The sequence below is a fragment of the Notamacropus eugenii genome, chromosome 1 (genome assembly GCF_028372415.1).
Source record: "Notamacropus eugenii isolate mMacEug1 chromosome 1, mMacEug1.pri_v2, whole genome shotgun sequence".
NCBI lineage: Eukaryota > Metazoa > Chordata > Mammalia > Diprotodontia > Macropodidae > Notamacropus > Notamacropus eugenii.
The window spans coordinates 525,280,995-525,305,593 of record NC_092872.1 but is presented as its reverse complement, the minus strand read 5'-3'; the positions used below and the strand labels follow the sequence as shown (position 1 = coordinate 525,305,593).

The following is a 24,599-nucleotide window of genomic DNA, read 5'->3' as shown; positions in this document are numbered from 1 at the left end:
ATACTGTTTTGTATGCCCCTGTCTCCCCCCATTCTCTTCTCCAGGATAATTCCCATTTTTTCATTTGATCCCTATTATCTTAAGCTAATCAATAATCAACAGCATTTGATGCTCTTGAATACTAAACTTGAAACAATCTCTTCCTTGGTTTCCCTGCTTCTTCTCTTATCTATTCATCTTATCCTATCCTCTTCTCCCTCTACTTTCTTATTCTAAATGATTTTTTCTCTTCTTGCTGATTAAACGTCACTGTCCCTCAAAGCTCAGCTTTTGGCCCTCTGTCTGGAGTTTTCTCTAAAAACTAATGCTTTGAGAGATGCCACCTAATTCCAAGGCCTCTATTCAAATGATTCTTAAATCCTTATTTAAAATCATAACTTCTTTTTTACAAATCAACTGCATGCTGGACATTTCTACTTGACTTTACAGGTATCCTCACAAATTTGATAGGTCCTAAACCAAACTCACCACCTTTAATGTCAGTACAGAGGGTCTACTATTCTCATCTCCAAACATTTCAACACACAATGATGGTTCTGGCTCATATCACATCATAACACATTTTGCTTACAGTACTTATTTTTTTGGTATCCTTCAGTCAGCACTTAAATATTCTGCCTTATATTGCTATTGATCTATTGATACTTAGATATCTAGTTTCCCTCCTAGATGTTTTTAGCTCCTGAATAGCAAGGACTGAGTTATTTACTGTTTTGTATGCCCTTCAGCAGCTAGCACAATGCCTTAGACAATATAAATGATTCAACTAATTATGTAACTATTATATAAAAATACAATGTGTTCCATCAATGGCATACACTTAAAAAGTACTTGAATGAACAGTACAGAGTGATTTATTACAGGTTAGTTGTGAAATTTGTTTTATGATGGCCACTTAAAATACAGGTAAGTTAAAATCCACTTGCTACTTACTCTTCTGGTTTATTCAAAGGTCCTTGATTCATAGCAGTCATTGTGTTATTTGCCCATGGAACCTGGTCATCTATTCCTGGTTGCCCAAACTGATGATCGAGACCACTCAGTTCGAGCTCAGGCAATCCTGAATCAAGACAAACAGGAACTCAATGTCACAAAATAGTGGCAAATATCACAAAACTCTGTAGAAATACTTTATTAAGGCGTTAAACAAGGTTTTCACAATGCAATGATACTTCATGCACTCTGTGGATGCTCATCCATTAACAACTATTTAAATAACAAATGATCACAAAACGTAACCAAGAACTAAGAAGCAAGCAAACAATCCCTTTGAACTACCTTATAATCACTGTAAGTTATGTTTCACAAAAATGAGTAGAGATTGAATTCTGGGGCACACAAGGAGTAGAAGTGATTGAAAAAGGAAAAATAAAATCAAATTTTGATTACATGAAATTAAAAGCTGTTGTTGCATGAAAAAAATGAATGTAACTAGGATAAGAAGAGAACTGATAATCTATGCGAAAAAGTCCTTGCATCTATATCTCTGATGAAAGCCTGATGTATAAAGTGTCAACTAACTGAAATATATAAGATGTAAAATCTCTAACCCCAATAGGTCAATGAATATGAACAAATAATTCTCAAAAAAAGGAAATGAAAACTAATAACAGTCATATGAATGCTTAAAATCATTAATAAAAGCAAAAGCTATCAAAGTAAATCATAAGTCACTTTGTACTCTGCAAATTGGGAAAGATGGCAAAAAATGGGTAATAGTCAAATGTTAAAAGGAATTGTGGAATATGGGCATATTAGTACACTACTGGTGGATCTATGAAACAGTACAAACACTCTGGAAAGCAATTTGAAACTATGAGAACTGTAAACAAAGCAGGTAGTGACTGAAAAATAGCTAAGCAAGTTACATACATTAATGTAATGAAATATTACTGAGCTGCAAGAAATAAATATAAAGACTACTGCTAAACATAGGAACTATACAAAATGAAGTAAGCAGAACCAGAAAAAAATATATCCATTGACTAAAATAACATAAATAGAATGAACAATAACTGAAACTGAATGCTAAGACATAATGCCTGCATTTGACCTTTAAAAGGAGATATAAGGCAGTTTTCCATTCTTTGCAGAAATGGGGGGGCTCCCTATGGACAAATGCCACTGCATATATTTTTTGATATGAAGATTAGTTATGCCCAACTATTCGCCCATCCTTTGTTATTGTTTGTTATATGGGATAACTCAAGGATACCAAAAAAGTTTTATTTTTTAATTATAGAGGGGAATAATTTTAGGAAATTTTCTATAAAAATAATTTTGATGCCTAATATGAAAACTTTCAATTATTTGGCAAATTCACTACTGTCAAACTATTAATCAATGACAATTTTAATGGCTCATTATTGCCTATTATGTGGAGGTTGTCTGGTATTCAAAGTTCTCCCTAATCAAGTGTTATTCTATTTTTCCAGACTTGTATCATATTATTCAGCTAGACATACTATAAATTCTGCCAAGCCAGACCTCTTTTCATTTATAAAAGCTCTCTGCTTTCCAGCCTTGATGAGAGTGTCTGGAATGCTTTCTCCTCAATAACTTTTGACTCATCTAGCTGCCACCTCAGCTTTTACCCACCTTTACTCATAAACAATTAAAATGGCAAATTCTCTAGAGAAATGTTCCCCTAATTTCTCAGTCAGTACCCCTTGGACCTATTCTAACATTTAATTTGTAGCTCTCTTATGTAAATATGTAGTATCTTCCATCACAACTTACAACACCCCCCCCCCCAAAAAAAACCAAAATCAACTTATTTTCATTTCCAATGCATTTTGAAGTTAGTTAGAATGAGAATTCCCTATTATTACTTCCAGCATCTTTTGTTAATATTATATAGAAATGCTGTAAGGGTTTATTTTGTAGCCTGCCACTTTGCTAAATTATTACCCTCCAATTTATCTTCTCTCTATATCTTCTTTTCACAAAGTTTTTTGCATGTTGACTTCTCCATTAGACTCTGAGCTCCATAGGGTATGGACTGGGGTTCTTTTAGGGGAGACTTTGTGTTCCCCCAGCACTAAGCACAATGCTTAGAACATAGCTGGTACTTAATAAATTGTTGATGATTTAATTTGTTTGCCTGATTCCGTTCAATTCACAGGGCCTGGAATAGTCAAATTCGTTCACCATTAAAAGCGTGCTTGTATTTAAATATGTAGAGCACCACATTCTTTCCTATGAGTTTCTGGATTAACCAGCAAATATAGAGTGACTACTATATATGCAGCACAGGCAGGATTTGACATGTAATCCCAGATTTCAAAACAAATTCATTTGAAAACTATTTCCGAACAAATACTTAGATATTTACATATCTACTTTAGTTCTAGTACTTCTTATATAAATTCCACAAAAGATAACAGAAAAAAGTGAATTCTTTGTTAAAAAGCAATATATGCATTATTCCTTCCTTAAGAGGATATAACGTGGGATCAATTGGCCTATTTGTCATTTTGTCAACAATGTTTTCCGAGTTCTTTTTCTGATTCTCAAGCAAAAAACAATTCCTTATTAATAAAAGTTGGAAAGTTCTTAAGAAGTAAAAAGGTATTTTTTATTGACAAGATAAATACTGTCTTATTTTGATATGAAAAATACAAAAAGCTTTCCATGTAGTGACTTAATTATAATTCTTCAGCTGATGTCCTCACTCGTATTTGTTTTTACTGGAAGGGTTCTTAGAAGTTCTTTACTGTAATCCCTTTATTTTACAAAGGAGGAAACCAGTCCCAAGAGGGGAAACACGTTTTCCTGTGTCAGATATGAAGTAAATACTTGACTGTTTAATTCATAAAAACACATCACCATGTAGTTAACTTCTTGACTATAAAACTTCTTAACAGAGAATTTATTCTACTCATTTACCAAGGACTCTTCAAATAATGATTCCCTCTTTACTTCCAAATTCCATATTTAATGAGTTAAAAATAAAAAATCTGTATTTGACCACAGATGTAAGTTTGTATTTGTCCCACTCAACAATATACCTGTGAAGTGGGTACTAGGGGGTGCCCTTTTGGGAACAGGAGAGCAACCTTGCCTGATAGTGACGTAACAGGTCTAGAGACTTTGCTCAGATAACTTAAAATGTATCTAACATATATGGAAATCAATAAATAGAACTCTAATACACCACTTCTGTTACATTATCAGTTGACATTTCACTCACAGAAGCCAAAGTTTCTAGATGTCTAAATGCTACTATGTATATATACCCCTTTCAGAAAACATTTTTAAAAAGCTTTGTACTCAATACATACTATTCAGTCTGGGAGGAGGTCTGGCTGGGGTAGACTGAAGGGCAGTTGGCAGAATTTCTGCTTTGATGGTTACCCCAGTGTTTCCGCCTTCCATCCTTTCTGATTCACACAAACCTGGCAGCTGTGAAGCCTTCTCTAGTGCCGGCAGTAACGGATCAAACTGTTCAAGGTCTGCTGGAAACTAAGATGAGAAAGCAAAATCAAAGGTTATTGTAATTTCTATCCTTCTATCAGAAGCAATCCGCTTTACTTTGCACTTTAGGAATTAAGTGTGATGTGGTTTTTTGGGGGGGAGAAAATAAAATGACACTGCATGGAAATAACTTGGAATAGTGGAAAGCACACCTAAGTTGGAGTCAAGAGAGTTAGCCTCAAATTCTGACTGAAACTTAACTGTAGGAGACAACATGGTATAGCACTACAATCTCTTACCCTTCAGTCACCTCTGGTCCTCATCTCCCAGTTCTGTTTCTTTCAGGCTAAGTATTAACATACTGAAGCAGGACTCTCATTGGCCAAAAGAAAAAGAGAAAAAAACCCCTTCATTTCAATCTACCACCTTCTCAGGCAATTATCCTGAATCTCTTACCTTTCACAGCCAAACTCCTATGCAAAGCTTTATGAACTTGTTTCCTCTCTTGCTACTTTCCTTAACTCCTAGCAATATAGGTTCTGATCTCACTATTTAATTCAAATACTCTCAATAAGTTTACATATTTCTTTTGATTTATTGCTATTATTAATCCATTTTCCACCAGCAGTTTTGCTTAGCTTGAGTCTTTGGAACAACATGAACAACATTTTAAGATGATGACCTCAAATCTCATTATCATGAAGAATAATTGAGGTTTTGATACACTACACTTCCTCAACTCACCCTCAGTTGCAATTATCTGCTGATTGGGGGGACAGAGAGTGAAGTACTAAACTCCTCCCAAAGCCTTCTTTATAGAGAGGACTCCCAACCTTCTTGGTTAACTCCATTTTTGAAAACTGCTCTTCTTGGCATTAATCCTGAGTCAGGTGTCACCTGGTTTGCCCTTCTCCTAGTTTTTCAGCTTTCTTTTGTATGCTGTCTTCCCTCATTAAATTGTAAGCTCCTTGAAGGCAGGTAGAATAATCAGATTGATTCTTTGTCCTTTTTTTAATTGAATGTATTTACAGTTAATGAACTTTGTCTTGTAACTGCCTAGGTCATGATTCTTTGTCTCTAAATTTATTTCAGAAATTCACCTGGCTTGTAATGCATTAAGTTTAGAAATTCAGTTCTTTGACTTATTATAGCTCTACTCTACAAGGAAATTTGTTACTTTTGAAGGAGGAAGATGGACACCAGAGAGTCTGGTTTAGTACTTTTATACCACCAAGTTATTCTTCCAGGATGTCTGGTTGATTATCCAAATTAAGTCTGGGCCACTATCTCTAACCTTGTAGATGGACTGAAACAAGGAACATTTCTTAGTCACAGGAGGTAAGGAAGTAGTTGTTTCTTGCCCTTCATTTCCAATTACCAACCAATCACACTATCCCTCACATACCTCAAGCACTGTAAACAATCATAATTTGCTCCCTATCTATGTAGTCCTATCCTTTATTCTGCATTTCCCTATAAATTATTTAAAAGTAGCTATTCTCTACCTCAGGATCTCAGCTTATGCTGGGGAAATTGTGGTGAATTCAAACTTAACTAATGAATTGATCATGCTCAGAAATTTGTGCCTCAATCTACCTTAATTTTAACTGTTACACAGGAATTAACTATTTTTCTTTTTTGTATCCTCAATGTTTGGAACATAGGAAGGTATTTAAGTAAATGTTTATTAAACTATAGCTGCTGCCAGTAATTATAAAAATGTAAAATAATGTATATGAGTAAATGAGGCAAGAGAAAGCTTCTAGTGTTTCTATGTTACATTTTATATTCCGTTTAATGTTAACTTGTGGATTTAGATACCTTTCACGACAGTTTAAAAGAAAAAGGTCCCTATATATCTATATTGTATAACTTTTTAAAAGTAAAAATGAAATGTTGCACTTGTTAAAAGTTTTTTGTTTTGTAGCTATTGAGATACTCATGTAGTTTTGGGTGTTTTCACTTTTAATATAATGGTTAATTGTGTTTCCAATATTTAACATGCTTATTACATTCCTAGTATAAACCCAACATGATCATAGTGAATATTTTTCTTTGATAAACTGTAGTAGTCTTTTGCCTAGATTTCATTTAAAATTTTTTAATTGGTAGTTATTAATACTAGTCAATACCTTTCTTATTTTGCTTTATGCTTTTCCGATTTAGGTATTAGGGCTATGTTTAATTTATAAAATAAGTCGAGGGTTTTCTTTCTCAGGTTTTAAGAATAATTTGTGTGACCTTGGTATTAACTGTTCTTTGAAACTTTCACATAATTCTCATGTAAATCCATGTAGATAAGGGTTTATTCCTGCCACCCTTCCCCCAGTTCCTTTATATCTGTTTCATTTTTCTTTTTTGAAACTGGATTAAGATTTCTACTAAGTGTTCTGTTATTTTGGGCATTTTATAACAAAATAAATAAAAATAACAAAGAAATGTAAATTAAATGTTATAAAATAATGCACAAGCTTAGTTTCAAAGCAGATATGGAAAGGTATTTTTTCTACTTCTTGGAGGAAGGTTTTGGGTATAGAACACTTCATGTAATATTAGACTGTTTGGTAATTTTTCTACACTTGGGTTTTCTAAAAAATCTTTTAAAAATTCTTCATTATGTAAAGGAGGGACTTCCTACTCACCTCAGTTGACATAGCTGGAGAAAGCTTAGACTATCAACACACAGGGAGAAGGAATAAAAGAGGTTAAAAGAAAATTTTCCTATGACCCCGTAACAACGTGATAAGTTCTTTAATCAACATTAGAGGAATAAAAAAGGCTTTGGACACTGGATAAAGACAATTTTACTCAATCCAAATTTATCCACACAGTAAATATCTAGTAATTAACAGAGTGCCATTTATGCTGCATGAACCTATATATAAAAAAGAAAGCCATGCAGCAGTTAACATTCTACAAGCTGGGAGCTTCCTATGGAGGAAAACCTCCTGAAGGCAGGGTAACAAGGGCATTCCTTTCTTCACATCATCCATATGAGCTTTGAAGGAGAGTTATTGTACCAATAGGGGAAATTGTATCCAGTGGGAAGCAGAAATACATACTTCAGACAGACACAGATATAGTGACAATAAGTGAAAAAGAGGAAGTAGGTTCAAAGAGCTTAGTCAAGCTTATAGTAGAGAAGAGAGGTTGACTATGGAAAAGAGCAGACCTTAGGAGAAAAGGGAAGGTGTGGGGGGCAGATGTGTGGAGCAGAGACCCAGCAGAGCTAAGTGCACCAAAAGGGAGCTACAGAAAGTTCTTGAACCTGATGCTCCAAGTTTGTGAATTATCTTGGTGTATGTGCTTCACTATCATTATACATTTATGTTTGTGCCCACTCTTCCCATGGGCATCATGTGTATGTGTGAGAAAACATAAGCTAGGCCATATACTCTGTACTAATCCACCTAGCCAAAGAATATTTTAAAGACCTAGAAGAAAGTAAAGAAATCCATTATGGAGGAAAAAAAGTCAATAAGCTTAAGTGTAATACTGGGGAAGGGGGAGAGGGAGAGGGTGAAAAAGGGGCTCTCTTGATATCAGAACTCAAACTAAGCATTAAAACAATTTGATGCTGGATTAAAAAAAAACACAGTGATCAAAAACAGATTAGGTATATGACATGCAACAGGAAAACAAAATGGCATAGATTTGATAAATCTAAATACACCAAATACTAAATACTGGAGGATTGACTGAAATGACAAAAAGTGCTGGGCAGCTGGACATCAGTATGGCAGAAATTAGATTTAGGTCATCGCCTCACACCATATACCTAGACAAGTTAAAAATGGATACAAAGTCTAGATGTGAAAAAAAAAAATCACATCATAAACAAACTGGAGAAGCAAGGAAGAAATCACACAATATGAGTAAAGCACTCTGTGACCCTTAGAACATGTTATAAATGCCAGTTATTATTATTACTATATTTAAAATCTATAAATGGGAGTATGTGACTAGCGAGATGATAGAGGATAGAGAAAATAGGTAACTATGATTACATAAAAAGAAATTTTCATAAAAATTAGAATGGCAATAGTTAAATGGGAAAAAAAACCCTTTTCAACAAGTTTCTTTGATAAAGGTCTCATATCCAAGATATATAATAGAAACTGATTCAGATTTATATGACAAAAAGTCATTCTTCAATAGGTAAATATTCAAAAGATATGAACAGGCCAAGCTATCAACAATCACATTTTTAAATGCTCTAAATCACTAACAATTAGGAAAATGCAAAGTAAAGCAAATTTGAGGTTCTACCTCAGGTTTATCAGACTGGCAAAGATGGCAAAAGAGGCAAGTGACATGTTAGAGAAACCGTAGAAAAACAGGCATACTAGTGAACGGTTTGGTGGAGCTGTGAAGTGTTCTGACCATTCTGGAAAACAACTTGAAACAACGGCTAGAAAGTTACTAAACTATGTATACCCTTTGATCCAACTACACCAGTATTAGGCCGATATCCCAATAAAATCAAATAAAGACAAAAAAAGTCTACATTGAAAAATATTTATAGCAGCAATTTGAGTAGTTACCCCAAACTAGGAACTAAGGATATATTTATCTTTTGAGGAATAGCTAAATATATTGTGGCATATGAATGCATATTGTTGTGCCTTAAGAAATGATGAAATAGCAAATTTTTTAGAAAACTAGGAGACCACAATGAACTAATATGGAGTAAAATGAGCAGAACTAGAACAATTTATATGAAAACATATTTTAAAAAAACAACTAAGTTTTAAAGACCGTGGTCTTTAAGAAATATCTGAGTAATGCAATGATAAAGTACAACTCTAAAAGAATAGAGATGCAACAGAGCATCCACTTCCTAAGAGAGAGATGATGAATGTCTAATATAGAATGACACATTTTTTGGATACAGCTAATGTGGGAATTTACACTGCTATATATTTAGGACTTCATTTTTCAGACTGGTTTTTGTTTTTTTCAATGAGGAGGGCAGCAGAAGGAGTTACAGGTATAATTGTTAATTAAAAAAACAAATTAAAGGAAATGATGAAATGGCAGCAATCATGATAAGCCTGGAGAAGAAAAAAACCAAAGCAACCACTTAATAAAAAGCTGGTTACACACACGCACACCCCATGCCCCCATGAAAAAACATGAAACATTGCTCCAATTCAACTAAAAGTTCTAAGACATCAACTCAACTAGAAAACCAATAAAAATGATGAGGTATACTGAAGAAGTAGAAAATGTCAATAAAACTTTATTTTATTTTATTTTTTAAAGAAAAAGAGTGGTATACTAATACATTATTGTTAGACCTGTAAAACAGTCTGGCCATTTTGGCAGCAATTTTGGATGATAAAAGAAAAAATTAAGTCAAAACCATTTTTATTAATTGACTATTATGGACCAAGCCCTGGGAAAAAACATCCATACTCTCAAGGAGTTCATAGTCCTTGGGGGAGACAACATGCAAATAGCTATGTACAAAAAAAATACATATGGGATAAATTAGAGAAAATCTCAGAGGAAAGGGATTAAGATTAAGGAGGTTCAAGAAAGTCTTCTTGCATAAGGTAGGATTTTAGATAAGACTTGAAAGAAAGCCAAGTAGTGGTGATGAGGAGGAAGAAAAGTCCAAGCAAGGGGAACAGTTAGTGAAAATGATAAAGAAAAAAAAAAAAGCAAGCAGTAATTACTAGATCACGGATGACAGGAATAACACTGAAAAGGTAGGAAGAGGCCAGGTTATAAAGGGCTTTAAAAGCTAAAGAAAGACCCCATGTGCACCATGACATGATAATTCAGAGCTGTCCAAAAGTGAAAAGGTCAGCTCTGAGAGCTGTAGTGTGTTACTCCTTCATATAGGTATTCAAGTAGAGGCATATATGTGTTAGAAGACTTTGCTTCCAGGTATGAATTGTACTAACTGCCTGTAGAGGTCTCTAATGACTCAACCTGTGTGGCTGACTAATGATTTTTAGTTATGGATTAATGCTTGCTGTTTATGGAGTAGTAATCATTGCTTCTAGGATTACTGCTAATTGTGAGTATTGATTCCGCATTATTACTGAAGCATTACATAATAACTAGGCTATCAGATTAGATACGTTTGCCTTATTATTTTCCTGATTCACTGGCACACATTGTAAACTCACTAGTACATTTCAAGGTCTCTTGGTTGATCTACCTTAATATTATATTATTACAATAATATATTGAGAAATAGGTTAAATAGTAAGAAACAGGTTAAGAAAATAACAGTCCAAAACAGTGAGTTTTCAAATCATTTGATGATTCATAAAGACTTTCAACCCTAGAGGGTAAAATACCCACTTTAAGCCACTGAAAATAGAAAAAGACTCCACCAAGTACCCTGATACTACAGGACATCAAGGTTTCTAACCTAGAATTTATAGATCGAAATTTAAGAGATGAGAGCAGGGTGTTGAACCTAGGGGTGAACTTGTTTTCAAAAAAATACTTTGATAACTGTATTTCAGTATATTGGTTCCCTATATACTTCCTTTTCTGTAAACTCCTATGCATTTATTTCTTGTGTAAAAATCTCTAACGCTATCATTTCGTTTTTGTAACTATTAATAGGATTATTGATTACTGATGTTTGCTTTGACTTGTATTATGAATAAAATTTTTTATATTAAAAAAAGCATTGTGATGTTTATAGCACCAAAGAAAACAAAATTAAAAGAGGGGAAACACCTTATATAAATTGAATCAGTATAAATGATGTTTTCGGCTTTATGTCAATGTACTACAGCATTTCTAAATCATGAGCAGTGAAATTAACTGAGTAAGGAAATTTATATCAAAATCTTTTGGAACTATAAGTCTAGCCTTTGTATGTACTTACTCTGATCTAGACAAAAATTATTTCAGCCCATCAGCAAGCCATCATGAAAAGAAAAACATTAATAGTTTAACCTCTGCAGGTTATGTTGTCTATTTTACCTAAAGTGTCAAATCAATTTCAGTTCATATACAGGTTGCTGGTAACACTAGATCTGAGGTCATAAAGGTAAAGGCAGGAGCATCTCAATTTCTAAGTCTCTTTTCTTCCATCCTCCCCTCAAGGTCATATTTTATCCATATGTAGTATAATTAAATGATGAATGATTATTGAAATAATTAAAGATTATTAGTTAAACTTTAAAAAAAGATAATAGTCTTACAGTGGAAGGAAAGACTGCCAATATATCCTTGGAGGCACAAACATACGAATGAGAAGAAGGAAATGAAGATGATGAATCCCTTCAAGAAATGGCAGAACTTGTTGCACAGAGATTCTTTAAGCACTTCACACCATTTTATTGTAAACCATATTCCCATGCACACTGAAATATTTTTAATCCTTGATAGCTTCCATTACTTTAAAGAAATAAAGTACTTTAGTTTCCCTAGAGTAGCCTACATACTTTCTGACAAAAAAATTTCATGTCTACTCTTTGAATGTCACTAATTGCAAAGTTTTGTGGTTATCAGAAATAGATACTTCATTCAACAACACAAATTGCAATTCCTCTCCACCTTCTGTGGTCATTCTGAGTTTCTTTACCAAAAAAAAAAAAAAGTCATCACTTTATGACCAACTTTTGGGTGAACACAAATTCTTTTAACCATGTAACTTTAAGTAGCTTCTATTAAACTCATTAGAATTTGCCTAGGTCTAAATGAATACAAAGTTTGTCTTATGGCATGACCTCTTAAAAAGGGAAATGCATATGTGTTCTGTTCTTTGTATATGAGCATGAAAATCTTAATTTGTTGTCGTAGTTAACTGAATAATTTTTTATCTTGTTCCTTCTCTCACCTCTCCATGTTACTCTCCAGAGGTTCTTAACCTGGGATCTGTGAACTTAACACACACACACACACACACACACACACACACATTTTAGTATAATTAGTTTTCTCTGTTGATCTTACGGATTTGTGTTTTGGGGCAGCTAGGTGGCACAATGGAAAGAATGCTGTGGTGTGGAGTCAGCAAGACTCATCTTCTTGATTTAAATCTGGCTTCAGACACTTTCTTGGTATGTGACCCTGGGCAACTCAGCCTCATTTGTGTTCATTTCCTCATTTGTAAATAAACTGGAGAAGGAAATGGCAAACCACTCTATTATCTTTGCCAACAAAACTCCAAATGGGGTCATGAAGAGTCAGACACAACTGAAATGACTCAAAACAATAATTCTCAAGGAACTTACAATATAATGTGAGAAGCAAAAACGTACAAATCATACATTTTCACCCATAAGTAATCTTCTTACTACTTGTCCAAAGGACCATATGACATTATACCCAAATCTGTACCACAGAAGACAGTTCAATCTCTCTCTCTCTCTCTCTCTCTCTCACACACACACACACACACACACACACACACACACACACACACACACACACACGAGATAATCAAAAATCATGTGAAGTAATAACTAAGAACATCTGTTCTACAGAAGCAGATAAGACATATTACCCACCTGACTCTGGGACTCTAACTTGATTTCCTCTGGAGCAGCTTTAGTTAGTGGTGTTGGGGTTGTGTTACAAGGATCCATTTGCTCTTTCTTTTCAACTTTCACTTTCACATCATCCAGACTCAAGGCTGGAGCTGCTCTTAAGTCTTTCTCATCTTTATCTAAAAGGTACCGCAATAGTTGATGGTCCTTTGACTCCTTTTTCTTTGAAGCCTCCAGTTCTAATTTTATGTTGGAGTTCGCTGGCACTTGATTACTCACAGAACTAGATCCATTATCCTTTTTGTCATGCTCCACTGATAGAGTAGTTATATCTGAGGGGCTACCTTCTTGCAAGAGCCTGTGTAGAATTTTGTGTCTCTCAGTCAATGAACTATGAGAGGAGGGGCAGGTGTTGCCCGAAGATGAAGAATTATTAGCCGCTGAAGTTGAAGTGCCTGAGCAAGATAAAACATCTTTGCCACTTGTATCAGCATCAGTATGTCGTAGCTGCTGTTCAGCAGTTGTTGCCAGAAGCTGCACTAGTTTATGACTGGTTTGAGAGTATTTATTATCTCCCTCTGAGAGTTTGTCACTACTATGCAAGAGGCTTGAATCCAGTGGTTTAACATCATTTGAACTGTTGTCAGATTGAACCATTTCATTTAAAATGGATGTGAGTTCTTTGCTGTCTTTGGATTCTGCTTTTGTTGGCAACATATTCATTCTGCTGGGAGAATTTTGTGAGCTTAGCTGCCTGAGAACAGGAGAAGTAGCAGAAAAGCCAATGGAATTACTGGGTCCTTCATTAATACCCTGTAAAGAAGTTGCCGGGATGTTTGAATAAGTCCTATTAGGATTACCACAGGCACTACCTACCATGCCAATGGGGGAACTCAGTGAAGAAATACTGGGAGAAAAAGAATTGCTTGGCATTCTTGGCCTTGTTACCAATCCTGAGCCAACCTGTCTTCTTGGAGACATGAACTGTGCTAAGGTAATTCCTGTACTATCCAATGGAGGATTGTTGAGGCTTAAAGAGTGATTATTGCCCTGGGAACCAGCCTGTCCCTGATTTAAGGCAACACTGTTTACAACTTGATTTCCAGGTGGACATCCAAAGGTCCCTTGGCTGGTGTTGGAATTACTATTACTGCTGTTGCTATGAAGATCAGAGTTTGGTTGATGATTAACTCTGGGAGTCACCATGTTGCTGTTAGATGGTGGAAGTGTGGATGATCGGGCCATATTTTGGGCTGGAGAAATACTAGGATTTACGGATGGGTTTATTCGAGGAAGTGACATTCCAGAATTAGTGTTATCTTGAGGAGAAAGAACATTGTGTTCCCTAGAAAAAGGGGAAAAAGATAGTAATTCAAACATTTTCAGTCAGTTTTCTTTTGAACTTTTAATGCTATAAATGATAAAAATGACATCATTAGCCTAACACCAAAATTGCCAAGAAATTAGAGGCCAACTACATTATAACTATCATTAAAGAATAATGATTACCTATTATATGTTATAAAGCACTGCCATATAGTTTATAGGAAAAGGTATTTATATCACCTAAAGTTTAGTTATATTTCCAGTTAACTAGAAAAGAAATTTTATTCAGCTTTTTAAAAAATTCTAAGAGATGTGCTATTAAAAGTCTGTCAAAAGTCTGTAACAAAAGAGGTTAAGATTCAGGTATCTGTGACTAAAAGGGAAAGCTCCAAGACAACAAAAAAAGAGAATTTGTACTGAATTCAAATTTGCACAGTATTCATTACACAACTTTAATCACACTGTTTTTCTGATAAAGGACTAGTCATTACTGTTGGCATATCCAAACAAGTAAATAACTCAGATGTAGGAAAGAGAAAGTGAAGAATTATTTTATTTTTGCTCAGGTAATATCAAATAGCTTTGAACACTGAGGATGTGAATTTTTCACAGAAAACAAAAATGTCTAACATGATTATGTATGTATATATGTGTGCATGTAACAGAAGTGTCAAACTCTGGGTCCCCATGCACCGTAACCAAATTAAAATGTAACTGGGAAATATTTAACATAATACATTAAAATACAATACAACAAAACATTATTTTTGGTTTTCTAAGACAAATATGCAGGTTCAGGGATCCATTTCTATTTGAGTTTGACACTACTGTCTATGATAATGGAACAAAATGTCAAGTAGCAACACTAAGAATTACTCTATTTTGCTAGCACATGGAGAAACTTTCAACTCTAATGACTTTAAAATGAAGAATCATCAAGCTTGCCTTAATGAAAGCAAAATATGTTTTTTATTATAACAATGTTAGCCCAGTCTAATGAAATTGAAATGAAAATTCTAACTCTTTATCTTAGTTATACAAACCATCAGTTCTTAATAGGTAAAATTATTTGTTTTTAAACATTTTTTTCTAAAGTATCTATTTCCACTTTTGTTGTTCCCTTCCTCTTTTGAAGCTACAAAGTAACTGTGAGGTGACAAAAACTACAAAAAACATTATGGGTATGGATTATATTCTCATGAAACACTAGTTTCATGCTAGTTATACTTTTAATCATAAAGTGAATAAAAATAATGATGAACTGGCTGATTTCATATGAAGCTCTCCAAATAAGTAGTACCTGTCGATGATATGAATTCCCATGATGAAAGGCTGCATATCTGGACTTTGAGGGTAGCAAAGTTTACACTTGGTGTGGGCGCTAAGCATTGTCCCATCATTCAATATGAACCTATAGGATGGGCTGAAGGCAGTGCCACGAGTCATCACTGTTTCAAACAAAAGAGAAACCTAGTTAAAATTTTGACACTTAATTTTAGGGCAAAGGACTATTACCAAGTCTTATATGTACCTATAGTTTGTTAAATGTTCTCATATATGGTACCTGCTCCTGCAGTTTACTCTTAAATTCTTAAGGCTATCATCAGACAATGCAGACAAGTGAAAGAAAGTTATTGTGGATGAAAATACATTATACACTAGTTGATGCTAGGTTTCAATTTATTTAAGCAATTTAATGTGGGCCTTCTTATAAGGAGAATGGGTATAAAGTCTCCTCAAATTGGAAAATCATTATTATGAAGCATTCTGCTCTTTCCTTACCCTTAATATTCTCTGTAGAATGTTCTATTCCAGCTTGAAGTTTCTTGGCTAAAATTCAAGCCTGGATTTTTTTTTTTTTAACCAAGGACTAAACGATTAAGGTTTTACTTTGACAGAAAAACATATTCTTAGTAAGCTTATATTAATTATATATTACATATATTTGATCTTTGAAAAATATGTTTAAAGTTTCATATGGATATAAACAAAATCAAGTGTAAATAATACCAAATAACCAAATAGATGAAGGAAATCTATACATTATATCCATTACATTGTGCAGTTCTGCCTTAGATCTTTATTAATTGAGGAACAGAAAATTAAAAGAGGTTGTTGTTGCTTATAGGTTATAAAACTGTACTTGATGCCTCATTATTATCTTAGAACCTTCTTGTAACAAGACTTACTACCTAGATTTGGGAATATTTAGATGGATTTTTTAATCTCTTCAGTGTGGCTACTGCCTATACTGATGAAGACCATGACTGTGTGTAGTTTTCAATCCCAGAAGGAATGTCATTCATGCTCTTCCAGACATTATCTATACAAGATCCAACCAATGTGTTAAATGCCTTCAAGTCACTGAGCAAATGTTGCATTTAAGAGTACCAATAGTTAAAAGTTTAAAGATGACATAATAACAGCAATTTTTGGTACTTTCTGATCTCTTTTAATTATACTGCCACCAACAGTAGAAGGGACTATGAACCATTTTATGTTGTTCTTTGTTTCATGTATTACTATGATTGCTCAAATTAACCACCAACCTTCTGGTGATAAGTCTCTCCACACTTAGCTAGGCTGGTGATGAAACAGAAAACAAAAGTTACCATAAATGAGAGACCTCAGTTTGGTAAAACCAGTTGGGGCATGTACTCTGTTACATAACCTTTGAGAACCAAAGGTCATCCATATACCAGGAAGCATATAAGGGAAGACAGGGGTGATTAAGAGAAATCATGATAAAAATATGTGCCCTGAAACACCAATAACTATATACACTATATATAGATGATGGATATGCTTAGCCTTTAACATAGGGGTGATAGTTCTATCCCTCTACTTCAGTGTCATGATGGGATTCTACCCTAGTTTAAAACAGTGGAAGGGGATATAAAGAAAAATGTTAACAGCTTTTGAAGCCATGTATAATCTGAGGTAAAAAGGCATGGTAAATGGGTAAATGGTACATACAGCTAAAGGAAAACACAGGTCCTGCTTCAAATCTAAAAAATAATATACATAGGACACAGTCTCATGAAAAGAGTACAAAAACTAGAATATTTCACATGGCATAGAAGAAATCAAGAGCCATGACTAGGATAACTACACTCTTTATAATATAGGTCTTTAGATTTATTGTGAACAGTCTAAATCACTGGAACTGAATTTATGAATTTATGTAAACTTATGAAGGAATGGTATCTTTTATAAATAAACAACTTAATGAGCAATAAATTATGAAGGTATGTCTTTTTAACAAAATTTGAAAATATTAAATGTAAGCTACAACCAGATGCATCTCATAAAGGTCTGATAAAGGATACCAAACAAATCAAAGAAACAAAAATCTAACAATTTATGTCATGTAAATAAACAATTTGATAAACTCCTTTATAATAAAGAACAAAAACCCTAGGGATTTAAAAGGAAATATTAAACAATGATTAATTATGACTGCAAAGCACTAACAATGAAAACTTCTACCAATCTCCTAAGAGACAAAAGATGGCCTAATATTCTGAATGAGACATATTTTTGGACATGGTCAATGTAAAAATTGGTTATACTTATTTGTTACAAATATTTTCTTTTTCTTTTTTCCTACGATAGGAGATGGGGAGAAAAAATGCTTGATAATTGAAAAAAAATAATTTTAAAAGCAAAGGTTAACCATTAGAAATACCTCTCCCGTAACATCATCACTGATTCTAGGATCCACTTCTGCCTTAGCCTTCTACTCTTCTACCTTAGTTGAATTTGGTACCTGATTCAACATGTTTTCTCTCCAAACCCATTTGATACCTCAATCTCACAGCTGATCATCATTCTCAATTTCATTGGTTTTCAATTAAACTCTACTCCAAATCAGGTCTCTACCAGCAAGGAAACACCGCAGCTGTTATCTGAACAGTTACTAAAGGATAGAATGTAATTTTAAAGTTAGATGGGATTCTGGAGACCATCTACATTGTTATTAAAAAATGAGCTATTTACTGGGAATGCTTGAGCCAGGGAGGAAATTTAGTAGAAGCAAGGGGTATAAAGAATCCCAGGAAAATCACCGTGTGGGTATCATTGGGTGGAGTGAAAGCTGGAACAAAGCTTTATTCACCTGACACTAGAGACACTCTCCTTAGGTGGCAATAATCCACATTCTTCCAAGTTAAGAGAGGTGTTCTTTTCAATTCAACTACAGTCTTATTTACAATTTCTAACTGTAACTAAACAGCTCTTCCACTGCCTCACATCCACAGAATATGTTCTTCATTTTCATTGTGGCTTTGAAGCACTTGGTCCCTTCTCCTGAATCAGGCATGCTGTTACATTTCTTAAGGCTTCATTATACTTTCTGTCCTGTGTATACTTAGCACCTAGGTCAATTCTCTTAGGAATGGATCAGAAACAGTGAAACAGAGTGAAAAGAATAGAGTCAGAAGAACTAGGTTCAAATCCCAGCTCTGCTACTTACTACCTGTGTCCTGATGGGCAAATCATCTAACCTTTTTGGGTCCCAGTATACTCACCTGTAAAATGCAGATAATAATGGCATCTATTCTATTATTGTAAGAATGAAATGAAATAACATATGTAAACCACATTAAAAATCTTAAAGCACAATAAAAATGCTAATTCCTACCACCACAACTAACACCATTAAATGAGTTGAACTAAATCAGCTTTCCCTCTCTTCTAGCTCTAAATCAGTGATCCTATGATTCTAATTCCTAGTCTGCTTGACCCTCAATCATGTCAATTCTCAAATCTGAATCACTGCCACAATTTTAACTATCACCCGATTACACAGTGAAAAATGTGATGTTTAGTCCCAGATGCTAGTAATTAATTTATCTAATTCATAGACTGGATACCAAAGGAAAAATACATGATTGTATATTTCACAGATGCCAACTTGAAAGGTAGAAAGAAGCTAAAATAACAGGAAGCCTTCTGTTGCAATAATAAGAGAAGGCAGTAATGGATGTCTAAAGACTCAACTCCTGAATGGGTTGAGTTGAGGCTGTAATGTTTTATGCTTCCCTGATGGCCTAGGAATCAGTAGAGGCCTGCAAAAAACCAAACAGGGGCAGAAGGGATCTTTTAGCATTAAACCAATGATGCTCTGATACACAGTCAAAGCCATGCAAAGATAGAAAGTTTCTCACTCTACTAACAGAGGCAGTTCTCAGAAGACTATGCTAAAAATTAGCTAAAACAGTTCACACTGTGGTTTAAGAATGTGGTTAATAAAAGTTTACTATAACAGTCACTGGCTTCAGAGGTTATGGAGGTGGACAGAAGTAGAAGGAGACAAGAAAAGGACAGTTTCCAGATTTTTAAGTTTTATCCTAACTTGAATATCAAACTACGTTGTTTTTCTCTATATATTTTGCCATGAGGAAAAGGATTTGAAGAAATTTGGAAAATAGAACTTTTCCCAGGAGATGTTGGATAATGTAACTGATAAGCACAAGGAGAAAAGATCAACAGATGAATGAAAACTATGAACAGACTGGCCAGGATTTCCAAAGAGATGACGAAAGAGCACTGCATGCTTTGGAAAGTTTTAATTAAAAAAAACAATAATTTAAAAATGCCTCGAGTTAGTGTTTCTACTTACCTATCTTTAGGCCTCCACAACTGCAATTAGAGTAAGTGATTTTTTTTTTGAGTTAAAGGTTGATCAGAAAGGACTAGATGGCACCTAGGAAATTACAAACCTTAGAGCCAGAGGAGACCTTAGAAATGATTTAGTACAAGACTGTGTAGAAGAATTTGGATTTGATTACTAGGTCTTCAGATTTCAAATCCAAAAATTTTTCTAGCATTAAACTCGTAATCTAAATCATGACTTATCAAGCACAGTAGAGATTAACTACACTTCCTTAATTAAATTTCATTTTTCTAAAAAAGGATTGAATGTGTAGAAATGAAATTCAGATATAATCTGAATCTCAGATAACTAACACTCTGGGAAGGCTCCCCATTTTTACTATTAAATTGTAGACACTGTGCCTAGAAGTAAACTAAATATCTTCACACATGCTAATCTTGAAAAAGTGAAACATAACAGTGATAAACATTTTAACGCTTTTTTTCATACATTCATTCAGTGTCTAGAGAATGCCAAGAAAGGCACACCAAAACTGATGGACAAGGTCAACCGAAGCTTACAAAATGCTACCCGCTCTGATTAGAGTGATTATAGAAACATTTTTCAGAAGTAACCCACTTTCTCTATGTGATTTAGAAATAGCGTTTTTATGACATTAAGTGCTGCCTCTACAAATATTATTATTAGCAAGCAATTAACCAAAAATAACCATTGTCTTTCAAGAAACACTAAAGATGTCTTCATGACATCTTCTGATTATATAAAAAAGGTCTAGAAGCCATTCTTTTATAGGAAATACAGGTAACACTCAAAAGATCACTCATATATGCATTTTGCTATTTCCACATTTTTTTCTCTTGTACTTACGTATTTTCATTGGTATGAGGCTTCCTGGTGAGAAACTCCCTCTAACCAATGCAGGTCAGAAAATATTTTGCAACTTAAGAGTTTTAAAGGCTTGTCTAGAGGAACTAAAAGATTAAATACGTTGCTCAGGGTCACACAGTCAGTAATGTGTTAGAGGTGGTCTATGCACTTGAATCAGTTTCTTCCTGATTCCAAAACCCATTGTTTATTCTTGAAGAACTGCTTCCCACATTTTCTTTTTGCTACACGTTACTAGAATAAAACTACAGTTTCACACAAATATTTATCAAGCCACAAAATTTACAAAAAATTTACTCATTAGTCTAAACAAAGCTAAGGAAGGAGAATTTTACCTTCTTGAAATAGCTGTCTGGCATAAGATGGCTCTCTGCCTTGAGGCTGGAAAAAGGCATAAATGCACTTTCTCACTAAATCTTCCCAGCCAGTTCTACCAGCAGCTCTCAAGGAACTGGTGTCAATAGAGATGATTTTACCTAAGCAGAGAAGGAAAATTCATGTTTATGGTAGCTTTCTGATATATGTAATTTATATTCACATATAGACTATAAATACACACAAATATAATCACAATAGTCAAAGTCCACATTCCCAAACGAATAGCTATATCTCAAAAACACTGAGTAAAAGAGGACTTAAATGGAGAAAAGTATAACACAACTTGAATATTCATACCAATGATAGAGAGATAATCCAGAAATATTTTTAAATTCAGTATGTTCTTTTGGACTCATGGGTAGGGTCTGAATGCTCTAAAAATGGACATAGTTCAGTGACTATGCTGGAAATAAATGAGGTGGGAAGAGATAGAAATTTACTTTACAAAGAATCCAGAGTCACAAAGAATTGGCTAGGTCCCCCTACCTATTTCGGTCTCCTTCTCCAAAGGTTCCTTGAGTTATATTTATACCTGTATATTTGAATGTCATCTATTTCATTACAACTTAAGTTCCCTGGAGAAAGGAATTGTTTCACTGTTGTCTTTGTGGCTTCATCAACTAGTAGGAGGCCTGGCATAAAAGAGGTGCTTAACAAATGTTTGTTGATATAATTGAGAACTGATTGCACAAATATCAAAAAACACAAGGTTCAACACCTAAGATCATCAGATCTGGGACTCTGGACAAGAAAGGAAATGAAGTTATGATGTGACTAAAGTGATTTCAAAAATTAATTGTAAAATAAATATTTATGAAGTACTACTATATAGCAATCACTGTGCTAAGTGCTAGGGGGATAAAAGTCCCTCCCTGCAAAGAAAGTCCCAGTTCTCAAGAAATTCACAGTCTAATACGGGAGTCAACAAAGCAAAAAACTTATATTCAAGCATGCTATTTACAGGATAAATAGGAGAGAATCAACAGAATGAAGGCACCAGAATTAAAGGGGATCAGGAAAAGTTTATAGTACAGGAAAAGATTTTAGTTTGAAAGTTAAGGAAGACAAGGAGGCAGAGGTGAGGAGGGACAGAATTCCAGGCATGGAGGACAGCCAGTAAAATGCACACAGTCAAGAGATGTAGTATTTTGTTCCAGACGCAGCAAGAAAAACAATGTAACTAAATCAAAGAGTACCTGAGGGGGGATGATCCACAATGGTGAGGAAAGGTGAGGAGGGGATGGAATAGAGAGGAGGTTTAGTTTTCAATGCTAAGCAAAGTATTTTACAAGAGATCCTGGAGGGATGATAAAAAAATCCCTGGATTTACTGAGTAGAGAGAGACATGGTCAAATCTTTGCTTTAGGAAAATAACTTTAAAAGTTGAACAGAGGATGGACTAGAGCAGGGAGAGATTAGTGGCAAGCCAACCAACCAGGAGGATCTTGTAATAGTCCAAGTGTGAGGTGATAAGGGCTTGCACTATGGTGGCAGCAGTATCAAGAAAGAGAAGGGAACATACTGGAGAAATACTACAAAGGTACTACTGGCAAGCTTTAGTAACAGATTGGCTATGGGTGATGAGAGACACAAGTCAAAAACGACAATCAAATTGCAAGATGGAATAACTGAGAGGATGGTGATATCCTCAACAATAATAGGGCAGTTTGAGAGAAAAGAGGGTTTGGGGGTAGGGGGGAAGAAAATTAGTTCAGTTTTGGACATGATGAGTTTAAGATATCAAAAAGGATATCCAGTTCAAGATATCCAATAAACAGCTGTATATACAAGTATGGAAGTCAGCAGAGAGGTTGGGCTGTTTAAGTAGATTTGAGAATCATCACCATAGAGATAAGTGAATCCATGGGAGCTGATGAGATCACCAAGTGAAATAGTATGGAAGGGGAAGAGAGGACACAGCACAGAGTCCTTTGGGGCACCCAAAATTAGCTGGTATGAACTAGATGAAGATCAGACAAATACACAGAAAAGGAGTAGTCAGATTAAGGAGGAGACTCAGGAGAGAGTTGTGTCACAAAACCTGATAGAGAACAGAGCATCAAGGAAAAGAAGATAATAGTGTCAAAAGCTGAAAAAAAGGTCAAGATAGATGAGATTTGAGAAAAAGCCATTAGATTTATCAGTTACAATATTGATTGTAGGCAATTCTTTTAGTTGCAAGGAAGGTATAATTTTCTGCACTGTTAGAGACAGTTCCCTCATCTTGGAATTTCCTATATCAATGAAATCACAAGTGATCTACCAATCTCCCTATATCATTTTAAGAAGTATTTATGCCATGTTATAAAGAATAGTATACAATATGTAGAAATTTAAGTTTTGGAAATATTGTAATAGGCTTACTTCTCTAAGAAGAGAAACATAATAAAATTCTACAATGCATTTTGAACCCTACACTTTATACCTGTAGTATCTTGCTTGGTCATAAATGATTCTGAACCCGTAATAGCTGCAGGACGAGGTAATCGCCGCGCAATACAAATCAAACATGACTGGAAATCTACCAAAACAAACAAACAAACAAACACAGAAAGAAACAAAGAAGCATTTTAAAACACGGTAGCAGGTATGTTTTATTTCCAACATTTCTCATTAAAACTTTTAATTAAAGTAATGCATTTCATGACATTGATATGCAAAACTAAATACAATTATACAACATTTCAAGGCATAAGACTCTTGGTAAAATATGCTGAAATAACAAAATTTCACTGTTAAAATTATAGCAGTAGTTATAGTATATTGGTATAAAAAGTGTTAGAATCCAACAAGTTAGAGTTCTAAGTAGAGTATCTAGGTCAGAAAATAGTAACTTATTCCTTACTACTTAGATTCATTCATGTACTATTCAATCAAGTTTCTACACTCATCAATAATCACTGGCAACAAAAAGTATCCCAACAATTTCACTGTAGCACTGTAGAGAATAACTATTTGTATGCATGTATGTATGTGAAAAAAGACAGCTGACCAATTTTCCAAGCAGCATCTTCCTGACCGTGATAGGGGCAATAATGTTTTTAGAAGATGTAGTTTCTTAAGGGACTTCCAAAGCTCTGCTCCATATAAAATACCAAATTATTCAGTTTATAATTTGATGCAATGAGGGAAAAGATTTGGAAAGCATACCTAAAAAATAATAGGAAAAAATATATACATAAACACACACAAACATGTGTATATCTGTATGTACCATATAACAGAGCTGCTTAGTAGCATGGTGGCTACAGCACTAGGCCTGGAGTCAGGAAGACCTGAATTCAAATGTGGCCTCAGATGCTTATTAGCTATGTGGCCCTGGGCAAGTCACTTAACCCTGTTCGCCTCCATTCCTCATGCGCAAAATGGGCTGGAGAAGAAATGGCAAACCACTCCAGTATCTCTGTCAAGAAAACCCCAAAGGGGGTCACAAAGAGTTGGGCATGATTGAAATGACTGAATTATAACAAGAACAACATGCAGTATATATGGATGTATGTACATATACAAAA

At 34.5% G+C, this 24,599-nt stretch overlaps 1 protein-coding gene across 13 annotated transcripts in view; it reads right to left on the bottom strand.

Moving 5' to 3' along the window:
• Window positions 1-24,599, bottom strand: part of NCOA1 (nuclear receptor coactivator 1) — a 241,668-nt gene that overhangs the window by 64,514 nt on the left and 152,555 nt on the right. For all 13 annotated transcript variants that reach the window (XR_011972410.1, XM_072633863.1, XM_072633870.1 and 10 more), the window contains 6 exons: window positions 23,513-23,608; window positions 21,045-21,185; window positions 15,508-15,655; window positions 12,903-14,226; window positions 4,284-4,464; window positions 934-1,060 (listed from right to left, as the gene is read on the bottom strand). Coding sequence is in view for 12 of the 13 variants with exons in the window: in XM_072633863.1 (XP_072489964.1) it covers window positions 934-1,060; window positions 4,284-4,464; window positions 12,903-14,226; window positions 15,508-15,655; window positions 21,045-21,185; window positions 23,513-23,608 (2,017 nt within the window). In the remaining variant the exon portion in view is untranslated. The remainder of the gene's footprint in view (window positions 1-933; window positions 1,061-4,283; window positions 4,465-12,902; window positions 14,227-15,507; window positions 15,656-21,044; window positions 21,186-23,512; window positions 23,609-24,599) is intronic.